General features: G+C 41.6%; 3 protein-coding genes across 3 annotated transcripts in view; 1 reads left to right on the top strand and 2 right to left on the bottom strand.

Moving 5' to 3' along the window:
* esama (endothelial cell adhesion molecule a) overlaps window positions 1–7,021 on the top strand; it is a 48,695-nt gene extending 41,674 nt beyond the window's left edge. The window contains exons 2-7 of the mRNA XM_028422301.1: window positions 2,044–2,195; window positions 3,715–3,916; window positions 3,997–4,152; window positions 5,072–5,194; window positions 5,271–5,403; window positions 5,586–7,021. Coding sequence (XP_028278102.1) covers window positions 2,044–2,195; window positions 3,715–3,916; window positions 3,997–4,152; window positions 5,072–5,194; window positions 5,271–5,403; window positions 5,586–6,129 — 1,310 coding nt within the window. The 3' untranslated portion in view covers window positions 6,130–7,021. The remainder of the gene's footprint in view (window positions 1–2,043; window positions 2,196–3,714; window positions 3,917–3,996; window positions 4,153–5,071; window positions 5,195–5,270; window positions 5,404–5,585) is intronic.
* Window positions 7,022–11,217: 4,196 nt separating this feature from the next.
* Window positions 11,218–18,630, bottom strand: LOC114446586 (kelch-like protein 10). The gene is made up of 4 exons (XM_028422240.1): window positions 18,151–18,630; window positions 16,485–17,060; window positions 16,206–16,355; window positions 11,218–11,529 (listed from the first exon to the last, which is right to left on the bottom strand). The coding sequence occupies exons 1-4, from the start codon at window positions 18,565–18,567 to the stop codon at window positions 11,218–11,220; spliced, it is 1,455 nt and encodes a 484-aa protein (XP_028278041.1). The 5' UTR covers window positions 18,568–18,630.
* Window positions 18,631–19,631: 1,001 nt separating this feature from the next.
* On the bottom strand, window positions 19,632–23,137 carry LOC114446412 (kelch-like protein 10). Its single transcript, XM_028422049.1, has 5 exons — window positions 23,064–23,137; window positions 22,000–22,483; window positions 20,334–20,909; window positions 20,055–20,204; window positions 19,632–19,937 (listed from the first exon to the last, which is right to left on the bottom strand). The coding sequence occupies exons 2-5, from the start codon at window positions 22,414–22,416 to the stop codon at window positions 19,632–19,634; spliced, it is 1,449 nt and encodes a 482-aa protein (XP_028277850.1). The 5' UTR covers window positions 22,417–22,483; window positions 23,064–23,137.
* Between the last annotated feature and the right edge of the window lie 3,683 nt (window positions 23,138–26,820).

The raw sequence follows: 26,820 nt of genomic DNA, 5'->3' as shown, positions 1-26,820 counted from the left end.
GAGGAAGACATTTGGATAGGATTTTGCACTTACTTTTGATTGCATCACTTCCTGTTCAAGGAGAAATAATAGTTTTGTTGGTGACATCTGTGGCACCAAAACAGTGACACTAATTAGCAGGGATACATAGGGAAATAGGGCTAAGGCATGGTTTCTGTGTGATACATTTGAGTAGTTGTCATGCTGAGATTTCTACCTTTTTTATTGTTCACATCAGTCACACACATAGGATTCCTATCAATTTAAAAAAAAAACAACAACAACATGCCACATCTCTGCCATGTTTTCTAATGAACACAAGCATACACACTTCCCAGCCTGCTGCCATGAGATTGATTAAAACTGACTCACCTTTTCTCTTTGAATGGTTGGTTAAAAGGAATACCATTGAAGGGGTTGAGGTTTAAAGGCCCTGCTCTGACCTCACCCTGTCACCCCTCTCCTGCTGCCAGGAGGGGTGGAGAGGTTAGAGAGGAGGAGAACACAGGGAGGGAGGATATGGGGGATGGAGAAGGAAAGGAGATCAAAATTATGCTATTTGAAGTTCATCTTTTTACCTTCTCTGTGTAATTATCTCTGTTGACATGTTAACTTCTTGTTTACTCATAACATGATTCAAAGCGCCTTCATGAGACAGACTTGACAGACAAACATGAACACAGTCACGTCTCTGTCTTACACAGTCATCCAGCTTATGTACACAAATGAAGATAGATCATTTAATCATGCCACATTTTTAAAGTATTTTGTAAATGTGTAAAGATTAGCCCACTTTTCTCAGGCTTTTCTGTGAGTAACAGATGTGTTTGGCTCTCTGCTGCCCCTCTCTGGCAGAAAATGCACACTACAGTTGATTCTGACTGATTCCCATCACCTCAGCTCTGTTCTTTTGCCTCTTTACAGACTGGAATGGCTTTAAAACTGCTTGTTCTCATATTTAACCCAGGAAATGCTAGTAAGTTTATATTATTACGAATGCTTTTCGTTTTGATATTGATAACTTGAATGACATAGTTTATTGTAATCAACCACTAATGTTCCATCAACAAGGAGATGGTTGATTACAAATGGCATTTATTTATTTATTTATTAGTTAGGTTATATTTTCAATTCTTGGCTTTGCTTTGAATTTATTTATTCATTATTGAAATCATGAATAAATAAATTAAAGATTTTTTTTCTTTTGTGTTTTGCCTAATAAAGCTAACCTATAATACAGACTTCAAGCCCATAACCAGTGGCAGGAAAACAGACACATGGCAGCAGCATAACTAGCCTTGAAGGCCCATGTGAGCTAAATCAGCTAATGTTAGCCTCATAATCAGTGGGAGGAGTGTCACAACCACTACTGAAATGAATTCTATCATTCTATAATGTACAATAAAGCAATGAAGACAGGAGAAATATGTGCAGGGTCAGGTCCTAAAGGTGATCCAGGGCGTTAAAAAAAAAAACTAACCTCCAAATCAGCCTGAACTCAGCATTCAGATACACTCTGGACAAAAGTATATGGACACCCAGCCCCCATATGTGGTTGCTAGCCACCATTTTTCTGGTTCCCTGTCCAGCTCATTAAACTTTTGTAATGTTTGATGAATGGGTGATGAGGTCAGGTGTCAGGAGGGAGCCTTGAGGTCAGGACATGCAAGTTCTTTCACACCAAACTCGGAAGATCATTTTTTTTAGATTTTATTTTGACGTTATCAGTAACACTGCTGCCATGCACACAGTATTATCTTTGTTTTCCACGTACTATACCTTTAAGCCCCAGATGCTTATTGTGTGTGTGTCTGTGTGTGTGTGGTGTACATATAATTCCATCAGTCAAGTCAAGAGCAGCTTATTCTGTAGGTGACTGTTGGTTTGATGGCTGTAGGACTAGATTTGGGAGGACTTCATCTTCATATGTGCTGCACGGCTACACTCCAATCTCTGAGTGGTACGAACCAGCTGGGGAGAAGAAATTTCAACGAGTTTTCTCTTCATTTGTGCACAATGAACAAACATTTTTTACAATTTTCTTTGAATCTCTCTTTCTTCCAGGCATACGGGCCAAAATGCAGATACCCCAAACCAGCATAGACGTGATCAAGGGTCAGATGGTGGTGCTTAAAGCTTCATACGCCGCACAGCCAGGCATTGACCCGAGCACCAACACCATCCTCTGGAACTATGTCTCCGACAACGCCCAGCTGGTAAGGAAGCAGACTATTGGGCTGGATAGAAACATGTGTGATCTTTATGAAGTCTTGATAGAGCCGTTGTTTTTTGTTTTTTGCAAGCTCAACATAACATCATGTAGAGACCTGGCTGCCTTGTATCTGCCATGTCAGATTATTGGACCGTGCAGATGGACGACCCAAAAAGAGTCACACTCAAAAAAAAAAAAAAAAAGTGGAGGGAGGGAAAGGGAATATAGAGCAGGGAAAGACTCAGCTGATTAAAGTGTTTTTTTGTTTTTTTACGGACTGCCACGCAGAGCCTCTTTGCTGCTGCTTTACTCTCATTTGTAGCCAAAAAGATGAATAAAAAGAACAAAGACATGCTGCCACACTCTCTGTAGACAGGGCCATGTGTTTGTAACAGTGATGCACAGCCAGGAAAAGTGACACGTTAAAACTGGAAGAAGTCTTCGAATCCTTTTCCATGCAGTGGAGATAATCACATATGGATGTCGCTTGCAGGTGTTTTATCTCACCACCTGACTGGACCGCCACCTAAATTAATTGGTATTGACTCAGCAAGCAGTGCAGTTTAATTAGGCTTTTATATCCAGTTTTAATTGACTTTGAATCATCCTCGCCTGCCCAAACTGTGCACATATGCTACCATGTTTGCATGCACTATAGTAATCTGAATACATATGTACATACATATGTCTTTTGGCAGCTGGAAGGAAATTTATTGGGTACTCCCAGGTGTCTCTTTTTCTCCCCTTTATTTCAGTTGTAGAGCTGTAGGGCTTTTTGTGGAAATGTGTGGCTTTTGCTGAAAATGTGGGTTCTATCCTGTATGTCTGTTTCATGGCACTAATTACTTACTGTAGTGAGGATCCAACCATAGACTGTATGAAAATATGTTTGAATCTTGGGTAGCATCAACCATAGGCTTATGGGTGATGTCTGTGTGATCTGTCGCCATATTGGCAGCATCTGGCTCTGTCTTTACTCCTAGGTAATCCAAATAAGGGCGAAAAGGGTGGAGCATGTGTAAAACACACAAAGTCGTGTCTTTCCCCTAATTATGTGAAATTCTTAATATTAATATAAATAAAATGAGAAAACATATCAATCAAGACCTCAGCTGTTTTTACTTCTGTATAACGCAGTTGCATTTGTGGCCACTAGGGGACCTTCAGATTTTGAGACTTCTGTCTTGTAGGTTGCTGCTTGGTTACAGCACATTCACTGAGTTTCACCAAGTCCAGCACATCCAACCTTAAACTGTTGAGATAACACAATTCTGTTCAGTGGAGGAATACATGATTCTGAGACTTCATCACTGAAAACAAATTGCATTCATGTAAGTCACTTTATTCTGTAATGCATTTCAGCAAATGTTTGAGGAAAGCCAAACAATCACAATTTTCCAGGCAAGAGATTACAAATCCCTCTGATACTTTTAACCCAGAATAACCTCCAAACCCAATCATAGTGACATGAAAGTCCATGAAGCAGCCTCCATCTGACGCTGGCTTTCTGTCCTCCTGCACAGATCATCTCCTACACTAAAGGCTCCATGAGTGTAGGCAGCTCCCAGTTCAAGGGTCGTGTTGGTTTCCTCAGTAACATGCCCTCATGGGACGTGTCGCTGTACATCAACAACACCCAGGAGAGCGACTCTGGACGCTACCTCTGCCAGGTCATCATCCCAGATAACCCTGGTCTCACTGGGGAGCTCCTTCTGGATGTGAAGGGTAAGAAAAGCAGAGCTTCTAAAGAGTGAGTTACAGATATTATGTTGTAAAAGCTAACATTTACAACCCTCTCCTCTCAGTCCCCCCTGCTGTCCCTACGTGCTCGCTATCAGGGAAGCCGGTGCTAAAAGGAAACGTGACTCTGAGCTGCAAGTCCAGCACGGGGAAACCCATTCCTCTGTACAAGTGGAAGAAAACCAGCCCCACCTCTGAGGTCTTCTTCTCACCCATGCTTAGTGAGTGGCTCTCTTTCAGTTTGTGTAATTCCAGCAGTCTCTGTACATTTTGTGTGTTGTGTTGTAGTTTGTTTTTTTGTGGCACAGCAATGCTTAAGTAGCACAATTAAAGCCCATAGCTTATCAGACCATGTTTCAACAGCAGCAGCACGGTGCCAATATTAAATATCAGTCAGCTTACTGAAAGCTCACTGCAACCTACTTTTTGCTTTTAGAATTACACTATAATAGTGCAATATACATATGTACATACAGTTACCTTATTCAAACGGTTTATTTAAGTTGTTTGTATTCTGCAGTAATTTTGTTCAGCCTATCAAAATTCACCATGTGCATCATAATAGATTATGTGTGCATCAAATGCATCATTTTGTCATTGTGCACATACATATGAAAGTGGGCTAAAAGACAGGATCTTAGTGCAGACATGCAAGATGGCCCATACCAATAATGTCAGAGTGGGCCTGATGAGTTAGAGCAGCACAGAAATCTAGGAGTGGGCCAAAGGGAGTGAGGAGAGGGGATGGGTTTGTTCTAGACTTGGAAAAGTAGCACAAGAGTGGCACATTCCATAAATCTGAGAGTTAGCCTGATAAGAGAAGTTTACTCTACGTACGAGTGTCACAGAAATCTAGGAGTAGACCAGAGGATGAAGGATAAGTTTAGTATACATATGCAGTATAGCACATAGTTGTTGGAGCCATAGCAAGAGAGGAAAACTACCTAACAAACAAACCTCTTTTCATTATTTCATTCATTATTTGTGGAAATACATGTTTAATAATACCAGACTATACATACTATACTATACTGTAAGTGGGGTAAACTAAAGCTTCCAGGTTGTTTAAGTCCACTCTACCTCATTTATTTGTCTGAATACCAAGCCTTTAAAGGAATAATATATTTCTTCCTGAATCAGATGAGAAGACCGGCACTCTGAAGCTAAGCAACCTGAGCGGTAACATGTCGGGAAAGTACGTCTGCTCAGCCAGCAACACAGCCGGAGAAGAGAGCTGTTCCATCAACCTGGAGATTGTTACCTGTATGTAGCGACTGAAAGGAGCATCTCATGTATTGTGAGAATTTTGTGGTGATGTGTAATCATTGTGTGATTCCAGCCACTAATGTGGGGATGATCGTTGGTGCCACAGTGGGATCAGTGGTCGGCTTCATCTTCCTCCTCCTCCTCTGTTTTGTTTTCCTGCTGAAGAGGCGTCGAGACAGCGAGGATGACATGGCCAATGAAATCAAGTGAGAGTTATCACTTATCAGAGTCTTAACGGAAGAAGTTATTCCATCTCTCGTCAGACAAAAGGACATGACTGGTTAAACAGTTTGGATGTTTGCTCACAGTGTGATAGTTTAGCATATCAAAGTGTCAGTGATTGCAGAGACAGGAAGCAGCTTTCTGTAACACCTCTGTTCCTCTGCAGGGAGGACGCTCAGGCTCCAAAGCGAGTGTCCTGGGCTAAGAGCGGCATGGGTTCTGACATCATCTCCAAGAACGGCACCCTGTCCTCCATCGCCTCCAGCCCACACCACAAAGAGCCCTCCCTCCACCACAACAACCACCACCACCACCACCTCCAACAGTACCCCCAGCGCCCACCCTCAGACACCGCCTCCATCATCACCGCCACGGGCAGCACGGCCGGCTACAGACCCTCCCGTCACCATGGGGCCTCCACCCCCACCCACTACAGCTACAACAACAACACCACCCTACCACGCGGGCAACCCGTCACATCCGAAACCAGCAGCAATAACGGGAGCTCCCTACCGAGGCCAGAGCGATACACCCAGCTGCCCCAGGCCCAGGCGCTGCCGCAGACTTACAGCCAGCCCCAGAGACAGGTCCAGGCCACTCCATCTCCTCCACCACTGCCCACTTCTACCATCACAGCCTCCAACATCACCCGTATGGGTGGGGTGCCCATCATGGTGCCTGCACAGAACCAGGCTGGGTCTCTGGTCTGACAGCCGCTGACTTTGGGTCAGCTGCTATTTTTTTTTTATTTCAAGGGAACGCTTTACTTTATTACTATACAACAAAGAATGGCAGTAGATGAAAATGTCACGTCATGACCAGACTTTCAGACACACTGTTTATTTGCTTTTATATTCTGAATGCACTGTATACATTTCAAACTATGTATAGATTTGATTTTCATACATTATCCTCTTTTCTACTTTATCAATGCATTTCTACTGTTTTGTTTTTTCATATTTAGCTTTATAAATGTTTATTTTGTTTCTCCTGCCAGCCATGAACAGCAACTGGAAGTTTTCATGCGTACACGGCTGCACACACAGCAGGTCTCCATCATCTTTACTGCAAAAAGCCACATCAAAACATGTTTAAGCACACTGAACATTGACTGTTGTTCAAAGATAGTGGGTGTAATAAATGATTATCTGTGTTTCATAAATATATATCTACAGCAGGCATCATGTAGAGTGCCTACCTTAGAGAAAGTTTGGCATTGCAAAGTACCCTAATCTTTTTTTTTCTTTTTTTGGCTTCTGTCGGGTTTATACTCTTCTTAGACTCAGTTCTTTAAACACAGATTAGCAAAAGCTTCTTAAACTACTGCAGTGGTGACTTTGCTGAGTCCACTCATGACTTGTAATAATTTAAAGTTGCCTGCAGCATTAGAATTGTAAATATGATATTTATTTGATGGAAAATGTGTGACCGGAAGTCATATTGTGTGACACAGGCGACACATCATCAGCCTGCAACACTGGATACACAACCAAAGAGGTGCAGTATGTGTCACATTGTGTGTAAACATGTTGTTTTCTTGTGTACTAAAAAAAAAACACAACATTTAGAATCACTGTTAAAAATCCGGTTTAATAAAAACAACAGTATTTAAAAGTACTTGGTTAAAAAGTGGCTGGGCAGTTGTTAAATACAGTCAACAATACAGCCAGCCAATATGATATCCTCACTTAGGGCTAATATTACATGAACTGTTTGATATAACAGGCATATTATAATGTTTTTTGCAATATTGGCCTCTATATAGTTTAACCATTGTATTGTTTTTTTAATTGCATCTACATGCAAGGTTGAGCTGCAAAACTGATGAGCCTCAAAAGCACCCATTTGCATTGAGTGTATTTATAGCTCAACTAAACCTAATCTATGACAGATCAGCCTATTAATATAACAGCATTTGTTAATTGTTGAGTGTGGTGTGTGGACTTTGGAATGGAAACAAAAACACAGAAAATAAATGTTATTTCTATTTTTCAAATCACAGTGATGTAATAGATGTTTATGTCTGAAAGAATGTATCCAAATGGCTGCAGACTTAGTGATGTCAGTTCATCCCCATTGACCTACTAATATAATATAATAAGGATATGGAATTTAGTATCAAGGTATCAAGGTTAATCAGGGTCCAAGAGGAGGACTTTCTGTCTCCAGCAGCTTCCTCCACCTCTCTCCCAGGGGATCCAGTGTTACCATCTGGTTTTGTTATTTGTTTTTTTATGATATTATTGCTTCATTTAAGCTTCACATATGCCTGCCATGACTGATTATGATGTTTAAAATGTAAGAAAACAGAGTCTTACTCTGTTCTGCTGTATGTCAATACACTGGATTATGTTTGGCTTTTTGATGAGTACCTGGGTGATGTTGAAGGGAAACATACTGTAAAAGCACCATGTACAGACCACTATTTAAAAACAAGCTCACAGGACAGTGCCAGCAAAACCGCAGGAGTACCGTGAAGCTTTTGTTTACTTTTTTTTAACACAAATGGAAGAAAGAAGAAATCATTTACATGGCTAGGATGTTCTGCAGACTCTGTGTTTTACCTTGTGAATGGGTCATTTAAATGTGTACATTAAAATGTGTTCAAGACAAGCCTTTATTTTTATACAGTAATGTATAAGAGCACATAGATGTTTTTTGAAGTGCTCTGTGTCACTCCAAGTTATAAACCAGGATGGATTGTATAACTGCTGTGGACAAACTGGTGGCCAAACGTTTATACAGAAGGTCTAAACTGTGGACATTCATGTGCTGTGTGCACTTGTATCCTCCATATTTATGTTCATGGAAAATGCCTTGTATAATATTTTCAATTAAAAAACAAATTATCCATTATGTGTGTTTTTATTATTATTATCATTATTATTGTTGTTGTTGTTGTTATACAGAAAATGCTACTCATTTCCATAAGCATGCATTCATGGGTACATTGATTAAAATAAGTCAATATAGGGCACATAATCAATGGTGTAATCATATGTTTCAGAGAATACTAACCTGCCATTAGTAAAGGTCACAGTACCACTGCATTTTACAGTTTTTCTCAATTGTTTACATACAAATTCTGGTACTTGAGACACAATGACCACAACATGTATTGTATATATCATTTACCAACCCCCTGAATCAATTCTGCTAAACTACAAGCACAATTCCTGCTTTACACTCAAATTGCAGGTCTAAAACACACTTTTTTTCAAACATTATGTTTATTCACACACATCAAAACACAAGAAAACATACAATTTCACTGAAAGAGTAAAAAAAACAAAAACAGAATTTCATCAACATCGAATGCAATGTCTTCTAGTCCAAGGCACCGGGGAAAATATCTCCTGGAGTGCCATATCCAGGCCTGACATGATGCCTGGTCCATATTCTCACATGCCTCCTCTATTGCCTGTAAAAGAGCCATGCGTTGATGGGGATGACGGTCATAGACATTCCAGCGCCAGGCAGAGAAGAACTCTTCAATTGGATTCAGGAATGGGGAGTAAGGCGGGAGGTTGAGTACCGTGAAGAGAGGGTGATCTGTAAACCGCGGACCAAAGCAGCACTATGAAAACTAACATTGTTCCATATGACGTGCCTGGTCTGCTCTGGTCTCTGAACATTAGTGAGTATATGGTCTGTCCAAGAATGTAATAATGTGTGCAGTGTTATATGGGCCCAGGGTTGCATGGCAGTGAACAACACCATTTTGACTTATAGCTGCACACATAGTAATGTTACCACCACGTTGTCCTGGGACATTGATTATGGCACGGTGTCCCAATAATGTTCCTGCCACGTCTCCTCGTTTTACTGAGGTTAAAACCGGCCTCATCCACAAAAATCAGCTCATGACCCACGGCATCTGCCTCTAGCTCCATCACTCTCTGGAAAAGACAAAACAAATGCAGCACAGCAGGCTCATGCACAGCACTACAGTATACAATTCCAGATTCAATACCAATGATACTATAGCTTACCTGCACAAAATCATATCGCAGTTGTTTTATACATTCACTGTTTCTCTCAAAAGGGACTTGGTTCTGATCCTGTTGCGTGCCAGTACACAAGATAATAGAGAGATGCTCACGTTGTTTACGTCTTGGAAGGTGGTGTCATCCTCTATTATGCGCTGCTAATATTTTTGTGTTTTTTGTGATCACCATATTTACTATATGGGTCTATTGTTCTTCAGTGAATGTTCTTCCTCTGCCCCCAGATGCTGGATGTCTAGCAATTCTGTGTAGTAACAGTTTCAGTTTTACATGTACAGTATTGTTGTTTTTCTCATTAGAGTATGGTACTACTACAAAACTACAGGGAACTGTACTAACCCATTCTCATCAATATGTCCTCATGATGCTTGCTACAGTGTAGCGGCTCAGGCTGAACCCGTTGGCCAGCTTCCCTTAGGGTCATTCCATGGTTGATCACATGATCCCTTCCTCCTTCCTCTTCACCTCCTCATCCTCTTCCTCTAAATTCACCTCCTAGTCTTCGTCCTCCTCCTCTTCCTCCTGCTTCCTCATGTCCTCATCCTCCTCTAATTCTCAGTCTTCTTCTCCCTCCATTGTTTTTCACACTGAAGCTTACCTGTGGCTTATTCACAGTGCGCATGCTGATTGCAAAGTGAACTAATGTAGCTCTTATCGTAAGTTCAATCAGGAAGACTCTGTTTCCCATCATTCACCATTTATCCCTATCCGCTTCCTAGTCTCTCTCCTTCTATCCCTCACTCCTCTGCTCCCCCTCTCTTCCGCTCTCTTAGTCGGGTGCTTAATAGAAAGCACCTCCCTCACCAATCAGCCGTCGCTTTCTGTCCCTCTCCTGACCAATCACAGCTTAGCATGAAATTTAAAAGTCTCCATCTCCTCTCCAGCTGTCTTCTGATCGAACCCGGCAACCCTCCTCCATCCCAACCACCACCAGATCCACGCCAGTTCAGGCCTCCTATCTCCTGCCCTCCAGCTCTCCACCACCACCAGGTCTAGACCCCGGGGGGGATCTTCTGATCCAGCGGCCTCTCCTCTCGCATTTTCCCCCCTTTTCAGATGTGGTCTTCACAACAGGGTCTAGGACGCCAATGCACATTCAAACTTTGTACTTAATAAATATTTCTCATTCAGTTCGCCGAATTTCTCATGATTGAAATGATCTAAAACAGTTTTAGTATAATAGTGATTGTTTCCTAAAAAGGTTTATTAAGGGCCAAATTGCTTAAACCGTGGTTTCCCTACGAAAATGCCCCGCATTGACTTTCTATGGAGACAGTTTTCCGTGGTGCCTGCACGTAATTTCACTACTTTTCGTGTCAGTGCCATGTAATTCAGCATTAACAATTCGTGTGTATGTCACGTATTTCTGTGAGATCAGGTTGAACATACATGCAGATTGCATAAGAGTGGAACAAACAGATGATATACATTTAAAGCCAGGTACTGTGACGGTATTGTTACATCACTTTTAATGTGCTTTAAACTCTTAAATGGAAATATTATAGCTAAAGAAATATCTAAGTCTACAGCAGTCCATCCATCCATCCATCCATAGTCAACCGCTTATCCGGGGCCGGGTCGCGGGGGCAGCAGTCTAAGCAGGGACACCCAGACTTTCCTCTCACCAGACACTTCCTCCAGCTCCTCTGGGGGAATCCTGAGGCGTTCCCAGGCCAGCCGAGAGACATAGTCTCTCCAACGTGTCCTGGGTCTTCCCCGGGGCCTCCTCCCAGTGAGACATGCCCGGAACACCGAATTTGTTCTAAATCCATATCTCCGCTGTCTGGTTGTCTAATTTTCACGAGGGATGGTGTAGTCGGCCATGTTGGGAAGACCAGAAAGCACACAGCAGCTCAGATCGCTGCGGAAGACGTCCATGTCGCAGGCCTGAGACCACTCATTCGTCTCACTGTCATAGTACTCAACATTAGAGATGATGTTGTAGCCACAGAAGCCCCCGACAACAAAGATCCGGTCCTCAACTACTTCGATGCCAAAGTTGCAGCGGGGGGTCATCATGGAGGAGACGCTGCACCAGGTGTTGGTGTGAGGGTTGTAGACCTCAGCGGTCTGCAGACAGTCTTTTCTATTGCGGCCACCAACCTTTGGAGTCAAAGATGACAAGAAGATGCATTACTTATCACTTGTCACATAAAAAAATAGCCGCTTTAAACCACTAATGAAAGCTGCTCACACATTTCTTTCATGCACTTACTGCATAAACATGGTTGTCATATGCAATGACTCCTAGTCCTCTGCGCCGGCTGCTCATGGGAGAGATCAGGGTCCACTGGTTGGTCTCTGGGTTGTAGCACTCTGCTGTTTGCAGGTACTCATTCCCGTTCCATCCACCACATATGTAGATCTGAATACAAAAAGGGGGGGTGGGGGTGGCGACAATAAGAAATTGTCATTTTTGTTGGCTCAAACTGGCAGCAGTGTTTTGTAAACAAATCTTTCTGTTCTCTGGTTTGTTCCATTGTGTTCCACCCACCTTGCCGTTGAGTGCTGTGCAGCTGGTGCGGCTCCTCCGCTCATGCATGGGTGCAATTTCAAGCCACTGGTTGGTTTCTGGCTGGTAGAACTCAGCACTGCTGAGATGTGTGCGCCCATCATGGCCTCCCATGGTGTAGATGCACCCGTTCAGCACAGTCACGCTCACATAACAGCGGCGATAGTGCATCGGTGCCACCTCTTGCCACGTCCGTGTGCTCAGGTTGAACCTGCACACACTATTGAATTTCTCCACCCCATCAACGCCACCAACACAGTAGACATACCCACCGAGGTAGGCTGCACCATGATAGGCGCAAGGACGCTCAGAAAGGTTTGTTATGTTCATCCAGCGATTTGCACGGACGTCAAATGCCTCGATACATAGACCGCTGCTGTTCCAGCCTCCAATGGCCAACAGAATGGCAGGAGGCAGACGAGGCCGACCGAGGATTCTGTCTTTGCATTCGATGACCTCAGAGACCATGGCCTGGCACCTCAAGTTGTCCGTCACCAGCTTATTGGACAGCACATGACTCTGTATGTACTCTGTAGGCATCATGCTCAGCCTGACCTACAACAATACAGAGAATAAAGAGGACATACCTTAAGAGTCTGTGTCAGAATAAATAAAAATACATAAAAAATCACGGTTCCTAATAAAGAACATGACAATAAATACAACAAGTAAAACAATCAAATAATGGTCAGTTATTTGAAATGCTATTAGCAACCGGAACAAATGAGGTCTTCATTCTCTTTGTTCTACATCGTGGCAGTCAGGATCAGTGGTGGAAAGTAACTAAGTATTTGTACTTTGTTACTGACTCAGTGAGCTAACTAGTTAGCTACTGTCTGCTAACACAGGTCCATCCATTAATGTCTGATTAACATGAATCATAACATGAATCTACAGCAGGAATACTGACACAGTAAACATGCTGAATGCCTGTTTGTTATCAGCAGCCTCTCTGTTCACTTGATGCCCACAGCCTGCCTCATGACACACAGACCTGTCCATAGCTGCTTCTGGACTGAACATGTACATTAACTACACATGGTCCATTTTAATTTGAGATGATTTCTTTGATTATTTTAACCTGTTCAGATCCTTTGCAATGAAAATCAATAATATATATTCAGTGTGTGAGTACTTTTACTTTTAATACTTTAAGTACATTTAAAAGTACTTAAGACTTTTACTTTAGTAGGATTGTTGATGTAGCACTTCTACTTTTACTTGAGTATATACTTTGCTGGGTAATTGTACTTTTACTCAAGTACCAAGCTTCAGTACTTCCTCCTCCACTGGTCAGGATGGACTGAGCCCTCCTCCTCTTTATGTATGTTTTTCATTCCTCTCATTACTCTCCTCCCTTCATCTGTCATAGTATCATTATCAGCTTATTGATTGTCTGAGTTGCATTAACCTGCACACAAAGCTTATGCAAATATGCAGCATTACATGTATATGTTCCTTATTAGATTATGTACTTGTACTAATAATAATAAATGATTATAAATGCTTGTGCCAGCGCACAGCTTTAACAGGAGGTTTAGTAACTTTTGTTCTGTTTTCTTATATTTTCATTTCTTCCTCTTTCATAAGTCGGTTGTCACACCACAAAGGCTTGGTAAGGTTTTGGAAAAGATGATGATTTTCATAAATTCTCCTCCATTTTCAGAGTCACCCAGAGAACCAGCATGCACATGAGCGCAATGCGTCACTCAGGTAGTCTGTGTTGCTTTCTGTTTATCACTCATCAGAATAGATGATGTTGAACCTTCTGGCCTATAAAAGGGTAAAGGACGGCTGTACTGGCCATCATCATGACATGGAGCACATCTAATAACTGATCAGAATCAGAATCGTGTTTATTGCCATGTAAGTGAAGGGGGTTCACATTACTAGGACTTTGCCTTAGTGATTGGTGCATACAAAGAACATATAATAATAATTAACATGAAATAAGATAAAACTAAGATAAAATTAAGTAAATAAAATAAAGTGAGGCTAAATTGACATGGCATAACAGACATGACATAACAGACATACAATGAACAGAACACAAAATGAATGGCGGATGTAATGGTAAACATAGACCCTTATATGAACGAATGGAACAGTGTAATAATGTAACAGGTACCACATGGGTCGGTGAGATGGTACTAGTGTGCAAGTAGTGCAAGATGGTGTAAACAGTGCAAATAGTCATCATTGTGCAGTGACTATACTAAAGTGTCCTTGTGAAGTGACAGTGCAAAGCAGTGCATTAATCACAGTTCAACAGTCCCTCTATTGGGCTGAGGTTGGCTCCAGTCACTGTCTTGAAATAGATTAACCTATAAAGTGAAAATGATAATGTATAATATAAAGTACCTTTGGCAGGTGAAGATCTGCGTATCCTTCTCGTTCCTGAGGTTCATGTGTGATCCACCGAATGATGGCCTCAAACACTGCTGCCTCCTGTCTCACATTCAGGTTGTCACGGCTGATGATGTCACTGACATCCTGGGCCGAGAGCTGCAGGAACTCTTCGCTGAAAACCACGTGCTCAAAGTGACTGAGGACATAGTGGAAAGCCTTGAGCTGCAGTTCAGGGATGTGGTAGTTTTGTGTGAACTGCCAGATGCTGATGCAGTTGTGTGGGCAGAGCAGCTTTTCAAAAGATTTGCAGCATATTTGCACCAGGTCCTCGATACAGAGGTAATCAGCTGCCATGAAAAGCCTCAGTGCATTGGACTCTGTCACGTTAACAGAGCCGGTGTATGCAAACTCAATGATGAGCTCCATCATGTCCGAGGATATGACAGGAATACTGTAGACTTTCTCATCAGGTTCAGACCAGAGTGTGAAGAGAGCTCTGGAAGACACATGCTGATAAAATGTTTTCTTTGATCAACCTGACTTGCACTATGTTTTTGGTCCCCTCACTTACAAGTTAACAATTAACAGAGTTAACAAAGCAGTGACACCCATATGCTTATTATAATATATATAATTATGCTAAGATTTATTGTATTATTTTGACATTGATGTTTAACTGAGGTAAGATGAACATTTTTCCGACCTGTGCGCCTTAAATTTAACGATTGTGCAGATTAAGTGCTAAAGTAAAAGTTACAGGTGGTGATGTTGCATCTGACACTGAAGCTCTGAGGCCTGTATCATGTAAAAGGGGCGTGTCCAAATGAAGCCTGTGTGTAATCCTGTATCATTTGTCTGAATATCACTTGACCAACTGCAAGTGTAGATGATTCCTCTACAATCATGTGATTGTCTTGTTTTGTGATTCGACGACTTGAATTTCTGAAAAAGGCTCAGAAAATACCAATAGTGATTAGCGTGACGTCAGCAATGTGGGAGCATTTTGACATGGTATGTCCCAATAAGGCAAAATATTATGTTATATATATATATATATATATCCTCGATGTGATTCACTATATATATATATAGTGTATATATTTTCTATACTGATATTCTACTAACCATTGTTGAAGGTTAAATCCCGTCTGTGCTGAGAAAGCTGTTACAGCAACAACAATACAATTGGCCAGTATATATGTATATGTTGCATTGGGTTTAAATTGAATTTTTAATATTTGTTCGAGTTTTATTTTATTTTACTATTTGCTATTTTACCTTATTTTATATTTCTAACTGATTTTCCCTGGGAATAATAAAGTATTTCTGATTCTGATGATACACATTCAGGATGGATTTATTATATATAAATCTATATATAAATTAATATATATCTCAAGAAATATCCAAGTCTACAGCGGTTTGATCCCCTGATAGGTTTTATTCTTTTTATACAAGATTTTCTTCTAAATCCATATCACCGCTGTCTGGTTGTCTAACGAGGGATGGTGTAGTCGGCCATGTTGGGAAGACCCGAAAACACACAGCAGCTCAGAGCGCCGCGGAAGACGTCCATGTCGCAGGCCTGAGACCACTCATTCGTCTCACTGTCATAGTACTCAACATTAGAGATGATGTTGTAGCCACAGAAGCCCCCGACAACAAAGATCCGGTCCTCAACTACTTCGATACCAAAGCTGCGGCGGGGGGTCAGCACGGAGGACACGATGCGCCAAGTGTTGGTGTGAGGGTTGTAGACCTCAGCGGTCTGCAGACAGTCTGTTCTATTGCAGCCACCAATCTTTGGAGTCAAAGATGAAAGTCAAAAAAGATGCATTACTTATCACTTGTCACATAAAAAAATAGCCGCTTTAAACCACTAATGAAAGCTGCTCACACATTTCTTTCATGCACTTACTGCATAAACATGGTTGTCATATGCAATGACTCCTAGTCCTCTGCGCCGGCTGCTCATGGGAGAGATCAGGGTCCACTGGTTGGTCTCTGGGTTGTAGCACTCTGCTGTTTGCAGGTACTCATTCCCGTTCCATCCACCACATATGTAGATCTGAATACAAAAAGGGGGGGTGGGGGTGGCGACAATAAGAAATTGTCATTTTTGTTGGCTCAAACTGGCAGCAGTGTTTTGTAAACAAATCTTTCTGTTCTCTGCTTTGTTCCATTGTGTTCCACCCACCTTGCCGTTGAGTGCTGTGCAGCTGGCGTCGCTCCTCTGCTCATGCATGGGTGCAATTTCAAGCCACTGGTTGGTTTCTGGCTGGTAGAACTCAGCACTGCTGAGATGTGTGCGCCCATCATGGCCTCCCATGGCGTAGATGCACCCGTTCAGCACAGTCACGCTCACATAACAGCGGCGATAGTGCATCGGTGCCACCTCTTGCCACGTCCGTGTGCTCAGGTTGAACCTGCACACACTATTGGTTTCTGTCAACACCTGGTCAATGCCACCAACACAGTAGACATACCCACCGAGGTAGGCTGCACCATGATAGGCACGAGGACGCTCAGAAAGGTTTGTTATGTTCATCCAGCGATTTGCACGGACGTCAAATGCCTCGATACATAGACCGCTGCTGTTCCAGCCTCCAATGGCCAATAGAATGGCAGGAGGCAGACGAGGCCGACCGAGGATTCTGTCTTTGCATTCGATGACCTCAGAGACCATGGCCTGGCACCTCAAGTTGTCCGTCACCAGCTTATTGGACAGCACATGACTCTGTATGTACTCTGTAGGCATCATGCTCAGCCTGACCTACAACAATACAGAGAATAAAGAGGACATACCTTAAGAGTCTGTGTCAGAATAAATAAAAATACATAAAAAATCACGGTTCCTAATAAAGAACATGACAATAAATACAACAAGTAAAACAATCAAATAATGGTCAGTTATTTGAAATGCTATTAGCAACCGGAACAAATGAGGTCTTCATTCTCTTTGTTCTACATCGTGGCAGTCAGGATCAGTGGTGGAAAGTAAATAAGTATTTGTACTTTGTAACTGTACTTAAGTAAATTTTTATGTATTTCTGCTTCAGGTAAAAATAATAGTGCATACTTTATAGTTTTACTCACTAACTCGTTATATTAGCTGCTGTCTGCTAACACAGGTCCATCCATTAATGTCTGATGAACATGAATCATAACATGAAGCTACAGCAGGAATACTGACACAGTAAACATGCTGAATGCCTGTTTGTTATCAGCAGCCTCTCTGTTCACTTGATGCCCACAGCCTGCCTCATGACACACAGACCTGTCCATAGCTGCTTCTGGACTGAACATGTACATTATCAGCTTATTGAATGTCTGAGTTGCATTAACCTGCACACAAAGCTTATGCAAATATGCAGCATTACATGTATATGTTCCTTATTATTGTATGTACTTGTACTAATAATAATAAATGATTATAAATGCTTGTGCCAGCGCACAGCTTTAACAGGAAGTTTAGTAACTTTTGTTTTGTTTTCTTATATTTTCATTTCTTCCTCTTTCATGGGTCGGTTGTCACACCACGAATGCTTGGTAAAGTTTTGGAAAAGATGATGATTTTCATAAATTCTCCTCCATTTTCAGAGTCACCCAGAGAACCAGCATGCACATGAGCACAATGCGTCACTCAGGTAGTCTGTGTTGCTTTCTGTTTATCACTCATCAGAATAGATGATGTTGCACCTTCTGGCCTATAAAAGGGTAAAGGACGGCTGTACTGGCCATCATCATGACATGGAGCACATCTAATAACTGATAACCCTCTATTGGGCTCAGGTTGGCTCCAGTCACTGTCTTGAAATAGATTAACCTATAAAGTGAAAATGATAATGTATAATATAAAGTACCTTTGGCAGGAGAAGATCTGCGTATCCTTCTCGTTCCTGAGGTTCATGTGTGATCCACCGAATGATGGCCTCAAACACTGCTGCCTCCTGTCTCACATTCAGGTTGTCACGGCTGATGATGTCACTGACATCCTGGGCCGAGAGCTGCAGGAACTCTTCGCTGAAAACCACGTGCTCAAAGTGACTGAGGACATAGTGGAAAGCCTTGAGCTGCAGTTCAGGGATGTGGTAGTTTTGTGTGAACTGCCAGATGCTGATGCAGTTGTGTGGGCAGAGCAGCTTTTCAAAAGATTTGCAGCATATTTGCACCAGGTCCTCGATACAGAGGTAATCAGCTGCCATGAAAAGCCTCAGTGCATTGGACTCTGTCACGTTAACAGAGCCGGTGTATGCAAACTCAATGATGAGCTCCATCATGTCCGAGGATATGACAGGAATACTGTAGACTTTCTCATCAGGTTCAGACCAGAGTGTGAAGAGAGCTCTGGAAGACACATGCTGATAAAATGTTTTCTTTGATCAACCTGACTTGCACTATGTTTTTGGTCCCCTCACTTACAAGTTAACAATTAACAGAGTTAACAAAGCAGTGACACCCATATGCTTATTATAATATATATAATTATGCTAAGATTTATTGTATTATTTTGACATTGATGTTTAACTGAGGTAAGATGAACATTTTTCCGACCTGTGCGCCTTAAATTTAACGATTGTGCAGATTAAGTGCTAAAGTAAAAGTTACAGGTGGTGATGTTGCATCTGACACTGAAGCTCTGAGGCCTGTATCATGTAAAAGGGGCGTGTCCAAATGAAGCCTGTGTGTAATCCTGTATCATTTGTCTGAATATCACTTGACCAACTGCAAGTGTAGATGATTCCTCTACAATCATGTGATTGTCTTGTTTTGTGATTCGACGACTTGAATTTCTGAAAAAGGCTCAGAAAATACCAATAGTGATTAGCGTGACGTCAGCAATGTGGGAGCATTTTGACATGGTATGTCCCAATAAGGCAAAATATTATGTTATATATATATATATATATCCTCGATGTGATTCACTATATATATATATAGTGTATATATTTTCTATACTGATATTCTACTAACCATTGTTGAAGGTTAAATCCCGTCTGTGCTGAGAAAGCTGTTACAGCAACAACAATACAATTGGCCAGTATATATGTATATGTTGCATTGGGTTTAAATTGAATTTTTAATATTTGTTCGAGTTTTATTTTATTTTACTATTTGCTATTTTACCTTATTTTATATTTCTAACTGATTTTCCCTGGGAATAATAAAGTATTTCTGATTCTGATGATACACATTCAGGATGGATTTATTATATATAAATCTATATATAAATTAATATATATCTCAAGAAATATCCAAGTCTACAGCGGTTTGATCCCCTGATAGGTTTTATTCTTTTTATACAAGATTTTCTTCTAAATCCATATCACCGCTGTCTGGTTGTCTAACGAGGGATGGTGTAGTCGGCCATGTTGGGAAGACCCGAAAACACACAGCAGCTCAGAGCGCCGCGGAAGACGTCCATGTCGCAGGCCTGAGACCACTCATTCGTCTCACTGTCATAGTACTCAACATTAGAGATGATGTTGTAGCCACAGAAGCCCCCGACAACAAAGATCCGGTCCTCAACTACTTCGATACCAAAGCTGCGGCGGGGGGTCAGCACGGAGGACACGATGCGCCAAGTGTTGGTGTGAGGGTTGTAGACCTCAGCGGTCTGCAGACAGTCTGTTCTATTGCAGCCACCAATCTTTGGAGTCAAAGATGAAAGTCAAAAAAGATGCATTACTTATCACTTGTCACATAAAAAAATAGCCGCTTTAAACCACTAATGAAAGCTGCTCACACATTTCTTTCATGCACTTACTGCATAAACATGGTTGTCATATGCAATGACTCCTAGTCCTCTGCGCCGGCTGCTCATGGGAGAGATCAGGGTCCACTGGTTGGTCTCTGGGTTGTAGCACTCTGCTGTTTGCAGGTACTCATTCCCGTTCCATCCACCACATATGTAGATCTGAATACAAAAAGGGGGGGTGGGGGTGGCGACAATAAGAAATTGTCATTTTTGTTGGCTCAAACTGGCAGCAGTGTTTTGTAAACAAATCTTTCTGTTCTCTGCTTTGTTCCATTGTGTTCCACCCACCTTGCCGTTGAGTGCTGTGCAGCTGGCGTCGCTCCTCTGCTCATGCATGGGTGCAATTTCAAGCCACTGGTTGGTTTCTGGCTGGTAGAACTCAGCACTGCTGAGATGTGTGCGCCCATCATGGCCTCCCATGGCGTAGATGCACCCGTTCAGCACAGTCACGCTCACATAACAGCGGCGATAGTGCATCGGTGCCACCTCTTGCCACGTCCGTGTGCTCAGGTTGAACCTGCACACACTATTGGTTTCTGTCAACACCTGGTCAATGCCACCAACACAGTAGACATACCCACCGAGGTAGGCTGCACCATGATAGGCACGAGGACGCTCAGAAAGGTTTGTTATGTTCATCCAGCGATTTGCACGGACGTCAAATGCCTCGATACATAGACCGCTGCTGTTCCAGCCTCCAATGGCCAATAGAATGGCAGGAGGCAGACGAGGCCGACCGAGGATTCTGTCTTTGCATTCGATGACCTCAGAGACCATGGCCTGGCACCTCAAGTTGTCCGTCACCAGCTTATTGGACAGCACATGACTCTGTATGTACTCTGTAGGCATCATGCTCAGCCTGACCTACAACAATACAGAGAATAAAGAGGACATACCTTAAGAGTCTGTGTCAGAATAAATAAAAATACATAAAAAATCACGGTTCCTAATAAAGAACATGACAATAAATACAACAAGTAAAACAATCAAATAATGGTCAGTTATTTGAAATGCTATTAGCAACCGGAACAAATGAGGTCTTCATTCTCTTTGTTCTACATCGTGGCAGTCAGGATCAGTGGTGGAAAGTAAATAAGTATTTGTACTTTGTAACTGTACTTAAGTAAATTTTTATGTATTTCTGCTTCAGGTAAAAATAATAGTGCATACTTTATAGTTTTACTCACTAACTCGTTATATTAGCTGCTGTCTGCTAACACAGGTCCATCCATTAATGTCTGATGAACATGAATCATAACATGAAGCTACAGCAGGAATACTGACACAGTAAACATGCTGAATGCCTGTTTGTTATCAGCAGCCTCTCTGTTCACTTGATGCCCACAGCCTGCCTCATGACACACAGACCTGTCCATAGCTGCTTCTGGACTGAACATGTACATTATCAGCTTATTGAATGTCTGAGTTGCATTAACCTGCACACAAAGCTTATGCAAATATGCAGCATTACATGTATATGTTCCTTATTATTGTATGTACTTGTACTAATAATAATAAATGATTATAAATGCTTGTGCCAGCGCACAGCTTTAACAGGAAGTTTAGTAACTTTTGTTTTGTTTTCTTATATTTTCATTTCTTCCTCTTTCATGGGTCGGTTGTCACACCACGAATGCTTGGTAAAGTTTTGGAAAAGATGATGATTTTCATAAATTCTCCTCCATTTTCAGAGTCACCCAGAGAACCAGCATGCACATGAGCACAATGCGTCACTCAGGTAGTCTGTGTTGCTTTCTGTTTATCACTCATCAGAATAGATGATGTTGCACCTTCTGGCCTATAAAAGGGTAAAGGACGGCTGTACTGGCCATCATCATGACATGGAGCACATCTAATAACTGATAACCCTCTATTGGGCTCAGGTTGGCTCCAGTCACTGTCTTGAAATAGATTAACCTATAAAGTGAAAATGATAATGTATAATATAAAGTACCTTTGGCAGGAGAAGATCTGCGTATCCTTCTCGTTCCTGAGGTTCATGTGTGATCCACCGAATGATGGCCTCAAACACTGCTGCCTCCTGTCTCACATTCAGGTTGTCACGGCTGATGATGTCACTGACATCCTGGGCCGAGAGCTGCAGGAACTCTTCGCTGAAAACCACGTGCTCAAAGTGACTGAGGACATAGTGGAAAGCCTTGAGCTGCAGTTCAGGGATGTGGTAGTTTTGTGTGAACTGCCAGATGCTGATGCAGTTGTGTGGGCAGAGCAGCTTTTCAAAAGATTTGCAGCATATTTGCACCAGGTCCTCGATACAGAGGTAATCAGCTGCCATGAAAAGCCTCAGTGCATTGGACTCCATCACGTTAACAGAGCCGGTGTATGCAAACTCAATGATGAGCTCCATCATGTCCGAGGATATGACAGGAATACTGTAGACTTTCTCATCAGGTTCAGACCAGAGTGTGAAGAGAGCTCTGGAAGACACAGAAAAAGTTCCACAACATTATACACCACTTTGATGCATTTCAGTTTAAAACAGATACTAAAATGAGTCACTAAGTCACTGGTGGATTTATGGGTAACTTTATTCAACAGTCTAGTTAAAGGTCTAAATCTGATTGCTGTAACATTATCCAATTCACTTATGACTTCTAAAATATACATCAAGTTTAAGATAAAATAAGTTTGAGCCTATAGAGGGAGAAATCACTATTAGATGCTTTAATGTCAACATGTCAAACATGTCCTCTCATCCAAGTCCCACCTGGGGCCAGCAGATTAACACACACTTGTTCACCGTTTGTTTTTGTCATGTTCAAACATTAAGGACTGCTGCTGCTTTCTTTATGAGGTCAGGCTGACAACATTTTCCCAGCAGTTGACTAGTCATCACAACAATATCAGCAAACACACTGAAACACTGTAAGCTATAAAAGCAAGATTGCAGTGAATAATCTCCAACACTCACATCATAAACTACAACAAATCCTTGTTTTTGTCTCCCTTTGTAAATGTTACTAACACATTCATTAAAAATTGAGATAATCAGTTCACCTGAAGTAAGGGGTGCAGTTCGCCAAGATGACTTTGTGGATATTAAAGTCAACCTCCTCCACTCTGATGACAGCGTCACAGAAAAGCTCCTGGTCAAGGAGATCCTTGTAAACTAATTCCCCGTCTTTTTGAGTCATGTTGACTTTGCAGACTTCTTCTGTCAGTGTTTGTTGCCTGTCTTCTCTCAGTATATAACAAAGGTTCAAAGACACACTGTGAATGGAACTCTAGTCATCAAAGCACTTCACATCACCATGGAGACATGTATACATGTTTACATTTAAAAACTACCCATCCTGCATTGCATTTGTGTTTTTAGTTGATTTTTAAATATTGCCCACCACTACTATGACAACAACTACAACTCTATCAGGTGCTCCAATACAGCCCTATAGCCTTCCATCCTCTTTCATAACATGGCTGTATTATCAGTAATCCATGGCTGAGCTGTTGCATTTGATTTTTCGTGTGCCAAACAAAGTTGTTCTCCGTTGACAGTTGTAGTCCACATTTTTCTAACATCGACTAACACTAAAGGGGGGGTTTTGAAAACAGGCCAGGGGTCACCAGGTCTTTTTAAAACTTTCAAATGTCATGAAAGGCCAAAACAAAAGCTGGCAGGCCAAATTTGGCCTGCAGGCCCACCAGTTAAGCATTCCTGCTGTAGAAGCCCTGGCACAGCTGTTAAGACTGACGAGCTGTGTGTATCTCAGAGTGCAGTATGCCAATTGCAGGGGTCAATCAGGCCACAAACACCAATCTTGTATATTACAATGATCTGTTCTGTCTCGAAATTCCAACTCATTGAATACTGATAAAATGTTTTCTTTGACCAACCTGACTTGCACTATGTTTTTGGTCCCCTCACTTACAAGTTAACAATTAACTGAGTTAACAAAGCAGTGACACCCATATGCTTATTATAATATATCTAATTATGCTAAGATTTATTGTATTATTTTGACATTGATGTTTAACTGAGGTAAGATGAACATTTTTCCGACCTGTGCGCCTTAAATTTAATGATTGTGCAGATTAAGTGCTAAAGTAAAAGTTACAGGTGGTGATGTTGCAGCTGACACTGAAGCTCTGAGGCCTGTATCATGTAAAAGGGGCGTGTCCAAATGAAGACTGTCGGAGTTAGTTAGATCCATGCTGCTGTTCCAGCCTCCAATGGCCAACAGAATGGCAGGAGGCAGACGAGGCCGACCGAGGATTCTGTCTTTGCATTCGATGACCTCAGAGACCATGGCCTGGCACCTCAAGTTGTCCGTCACCAGCTTATTGGACAGCACATGACTCTGTATGTACTCTGTAGGCATCATGCTCAGCCTGACCTACAACAATACAGAGAATAAAGAGGACATACGTAAGAGTCTGTGTCAGAATAAATTAAAATACATAAAAAATCATGGTTCCTAATAAAGAACATGACAATAAATACAACAAGTAAAACAATAAAATATTGGTCAGTTATTTGAAATGCTATTAGCAACCGGAACAAAAGAGGTCTTCATTCTCTTTGTTCTACATCGTGGCAGTCAGGATCAGTGGTGGAAAGTAACTAAGTATTTGTACTTTGTTACTGTACTTAAGTAAATTTTTATGTGTTTATACTTTACTTAAGTAAAAATAATAGTGCATACTTTATACTTTTACTCCATGTTGCAGCTGTTACCTGTACTTTCTCCTCCACTACATTTCTACAGTGTCTGTAGTTCCTTGTTCCATGTGATGAACACAGTGCTGGACTGATGTGAGGTCAGACTCTGCATGGAGGTGGTGTCACGCTGCCAGCTGTGTTTCTATAATGAGCCTCACTCATGATGCCGGTGCTCTGGCTCAGTGAGCTAACTAGTTAGCTGCTGTCTGCTAACACAGGTCCATCCATTAATGTCTGATGAACATGAATCATAACATGAATCTACAGCTGGAATACTGACACAGTAAAAATGCTGAATGCCTGTTTGTTATCAGCAGCCTCTCTGTTCACTTGATGCCCACAGCCTGCCTCATGACACACAGACCTGTCCATAGCGGCTTCTGGACTGAACATGTACATTAACTACACATGGTCCATTTTAATTTGAGATGATTTCTTTGATTATTTTAACCTGTTCAGATCCTTTGCAATGAAAATCAATAATATATATTCAGTGTGTGAGTACTTTTACTTTAAGTACATTTAAAAGTACTTAAGACTTTTACTTAAGTAGGATTGTTGATGTAGCACTTCTACTTTTACTTGAGTATATACTTTGCTGGGTATTTGTACTTTTACTTAACGTGACAAAGTCCAATGCACAGCTTTTCATGGCAGCTGATTACCTATAATTAGGCCAGAAGGTGCAACATTATCTATTCTGATGAGTGATAAACAGAAAGCAACACAGACTACCTGAGTGACGCATTGCGCTCATGTGCATGCTGGTCTTCTGGGTGACTCTGAAAATGCAGAAGAATTTATGCAAATCATCATCTTTTCCAAAACCTTACCAAGCCTTTGTGGTGTGACAACCGACCTATGAAAGAGGAAGAAATGAAAATATAAGAAAACAAAACAAAAGTTAGTAAACCTCCTATTAAAGCTGTGCGCTGGCACAAGCATTTATAATCATTTATTATTATTAGTACAAGTACATAATCTAATAAGGAACATATACATGTAATGCTGCATATTTGCATAAGCTTTGTGTGCAGGTTAATGCAACTCAGACAATCAATAAGCTGATAATGATACTATGACAGATGAAGGGAGGAGAGTAATGAGAGGAATGAAAAACATATATAAAGATAAGACTTCAAAGAGGGCTCAGTCTATCCTGACCAGTGGTGGAGGAAGTACTGAAGCTTGGTACTTAATGCGGCCCAGCCTCTACCCAGACTCTACCCCTAGCGGTCCCCAAGGTAAGTTGAGGTTGAGACCCCTGCTCTAAGAGATGATGCTGCTGATTTTAGAAATATTACGCAGGTGATGGACATGCTCCACCTAACTCAGTTAAGCTTTATTGTGTGGATTAATGGGCCTGTTCATAGAGTGATGGGGCACTACCGCCCACATGTGGACTGTCTGTTCAACTGCAACAGAACATATCTGCTGGCTGTGGTTGACATAACACTGCTTGTTGCTGAAATCTAATGTAGCAGACTGTTTAGTTGTTTTATATATTTATTATGACAGAAAATATGTGATGACAGAGAAGACTTGAAGGAAAAAACATCAATCAATGTCATCCCAGGTGTGTAGTGTGTTTATTATAGCATATCCAATTCAGCAGAAAATAACCCTGTCAAGCCAAGCTCACTGATGATTTGCATTCAAATAAACAGCTGTTTGTGAACAAGTGTATTTTCTAACAAAAAACAGTAGTGCAATGGAATGGGACATTATATAGGATCCCTCGAGTCCCTCGAGTTGGGTAGTTTTGTGTTCTCCTTAGATTGTCCTGTTCCCTAAGGCTAATTCCCCCTGCAGGGTTCCTGCTTGTTTTTCTTTTTACAACTTTTGTAGTTTTATTTTCTTGGTTGTGAGGTTTCGTTTGAAAACCTGTTTTATTTGTATTGCACCACAACCTTTGAGTAAAAACATAAATATCATTGAGTTCCGCCTGCCAGTGGTCTTATTTTCTTCTCTATTATTCAAATTAATCCACTGCCTTAGTGCACGTCCTCCCTAAACGCCCTAGCCGAGCTGTGGACGTGACATTAAATGGGGGCTCATCCGGGATCTTCTGGAACCATTTTGTTACCTTTTGAG

Source organism: Parambassis ranga, chromosome 14, assembly GCF_900634625.1.
Source record: "Parambassis ranga chromosome 14, fParRan2.1, whole genome shotgun sequence".
Classification (NCBI taxonomy): domain Eukaryota; kingdom Metazoa; phylum Chordata; class Actinopteri; family Ambassidae; genus Parambassis; species Parambassis ranga.
Note: the sequence above shows the minus strand (reverse complement) of the source record. Positions and strands in the feature narration are given on the sequence as shown.

Coding starts and splice junctions, on each gene's coding strand:
- LOC114446412 (XM_028422049.1), bottom strand. CDS start 22,416: ATGATGGAGCTCATCATTGAGTTTGCATACACCGGCTCTGTTAACGTG. Junction 20,910..21,999: donor CAGATCTTCTCCTGCCAAAG/GTACTTTATATT, acceptor GTATTGTTGTAG/GTCAGGCTGAGCATGATGCC. Junction 19,938..20,054: donor ATGACAACCATGTTTATGCA/GTAAGTGCATGA, acceptor TTGACTCCAAAG/ATTGGTGGCTGCAATAGAAC.
- LOC114446586 (XM_028422240.1), bottom strand. CDS start 18,567: ATGATGGAGCTCATCATTGAGTTTGCATACACCGGCTCTGTTAACGTG. Junction 17,061..18,150: donor CAGATCTTCTCCTGCCAAAG/GTACTTTATATT, acceptor GTATTGTTGTAG/GTCAGGCTGAGCATGATGCC. Junction 16,356..16,484: donor GCACAGCACTCAACGGCAAG/GTGGGTGGAACA, acceptor TTTTGTATTCAG/ATCTACATATGTGGTGGATG.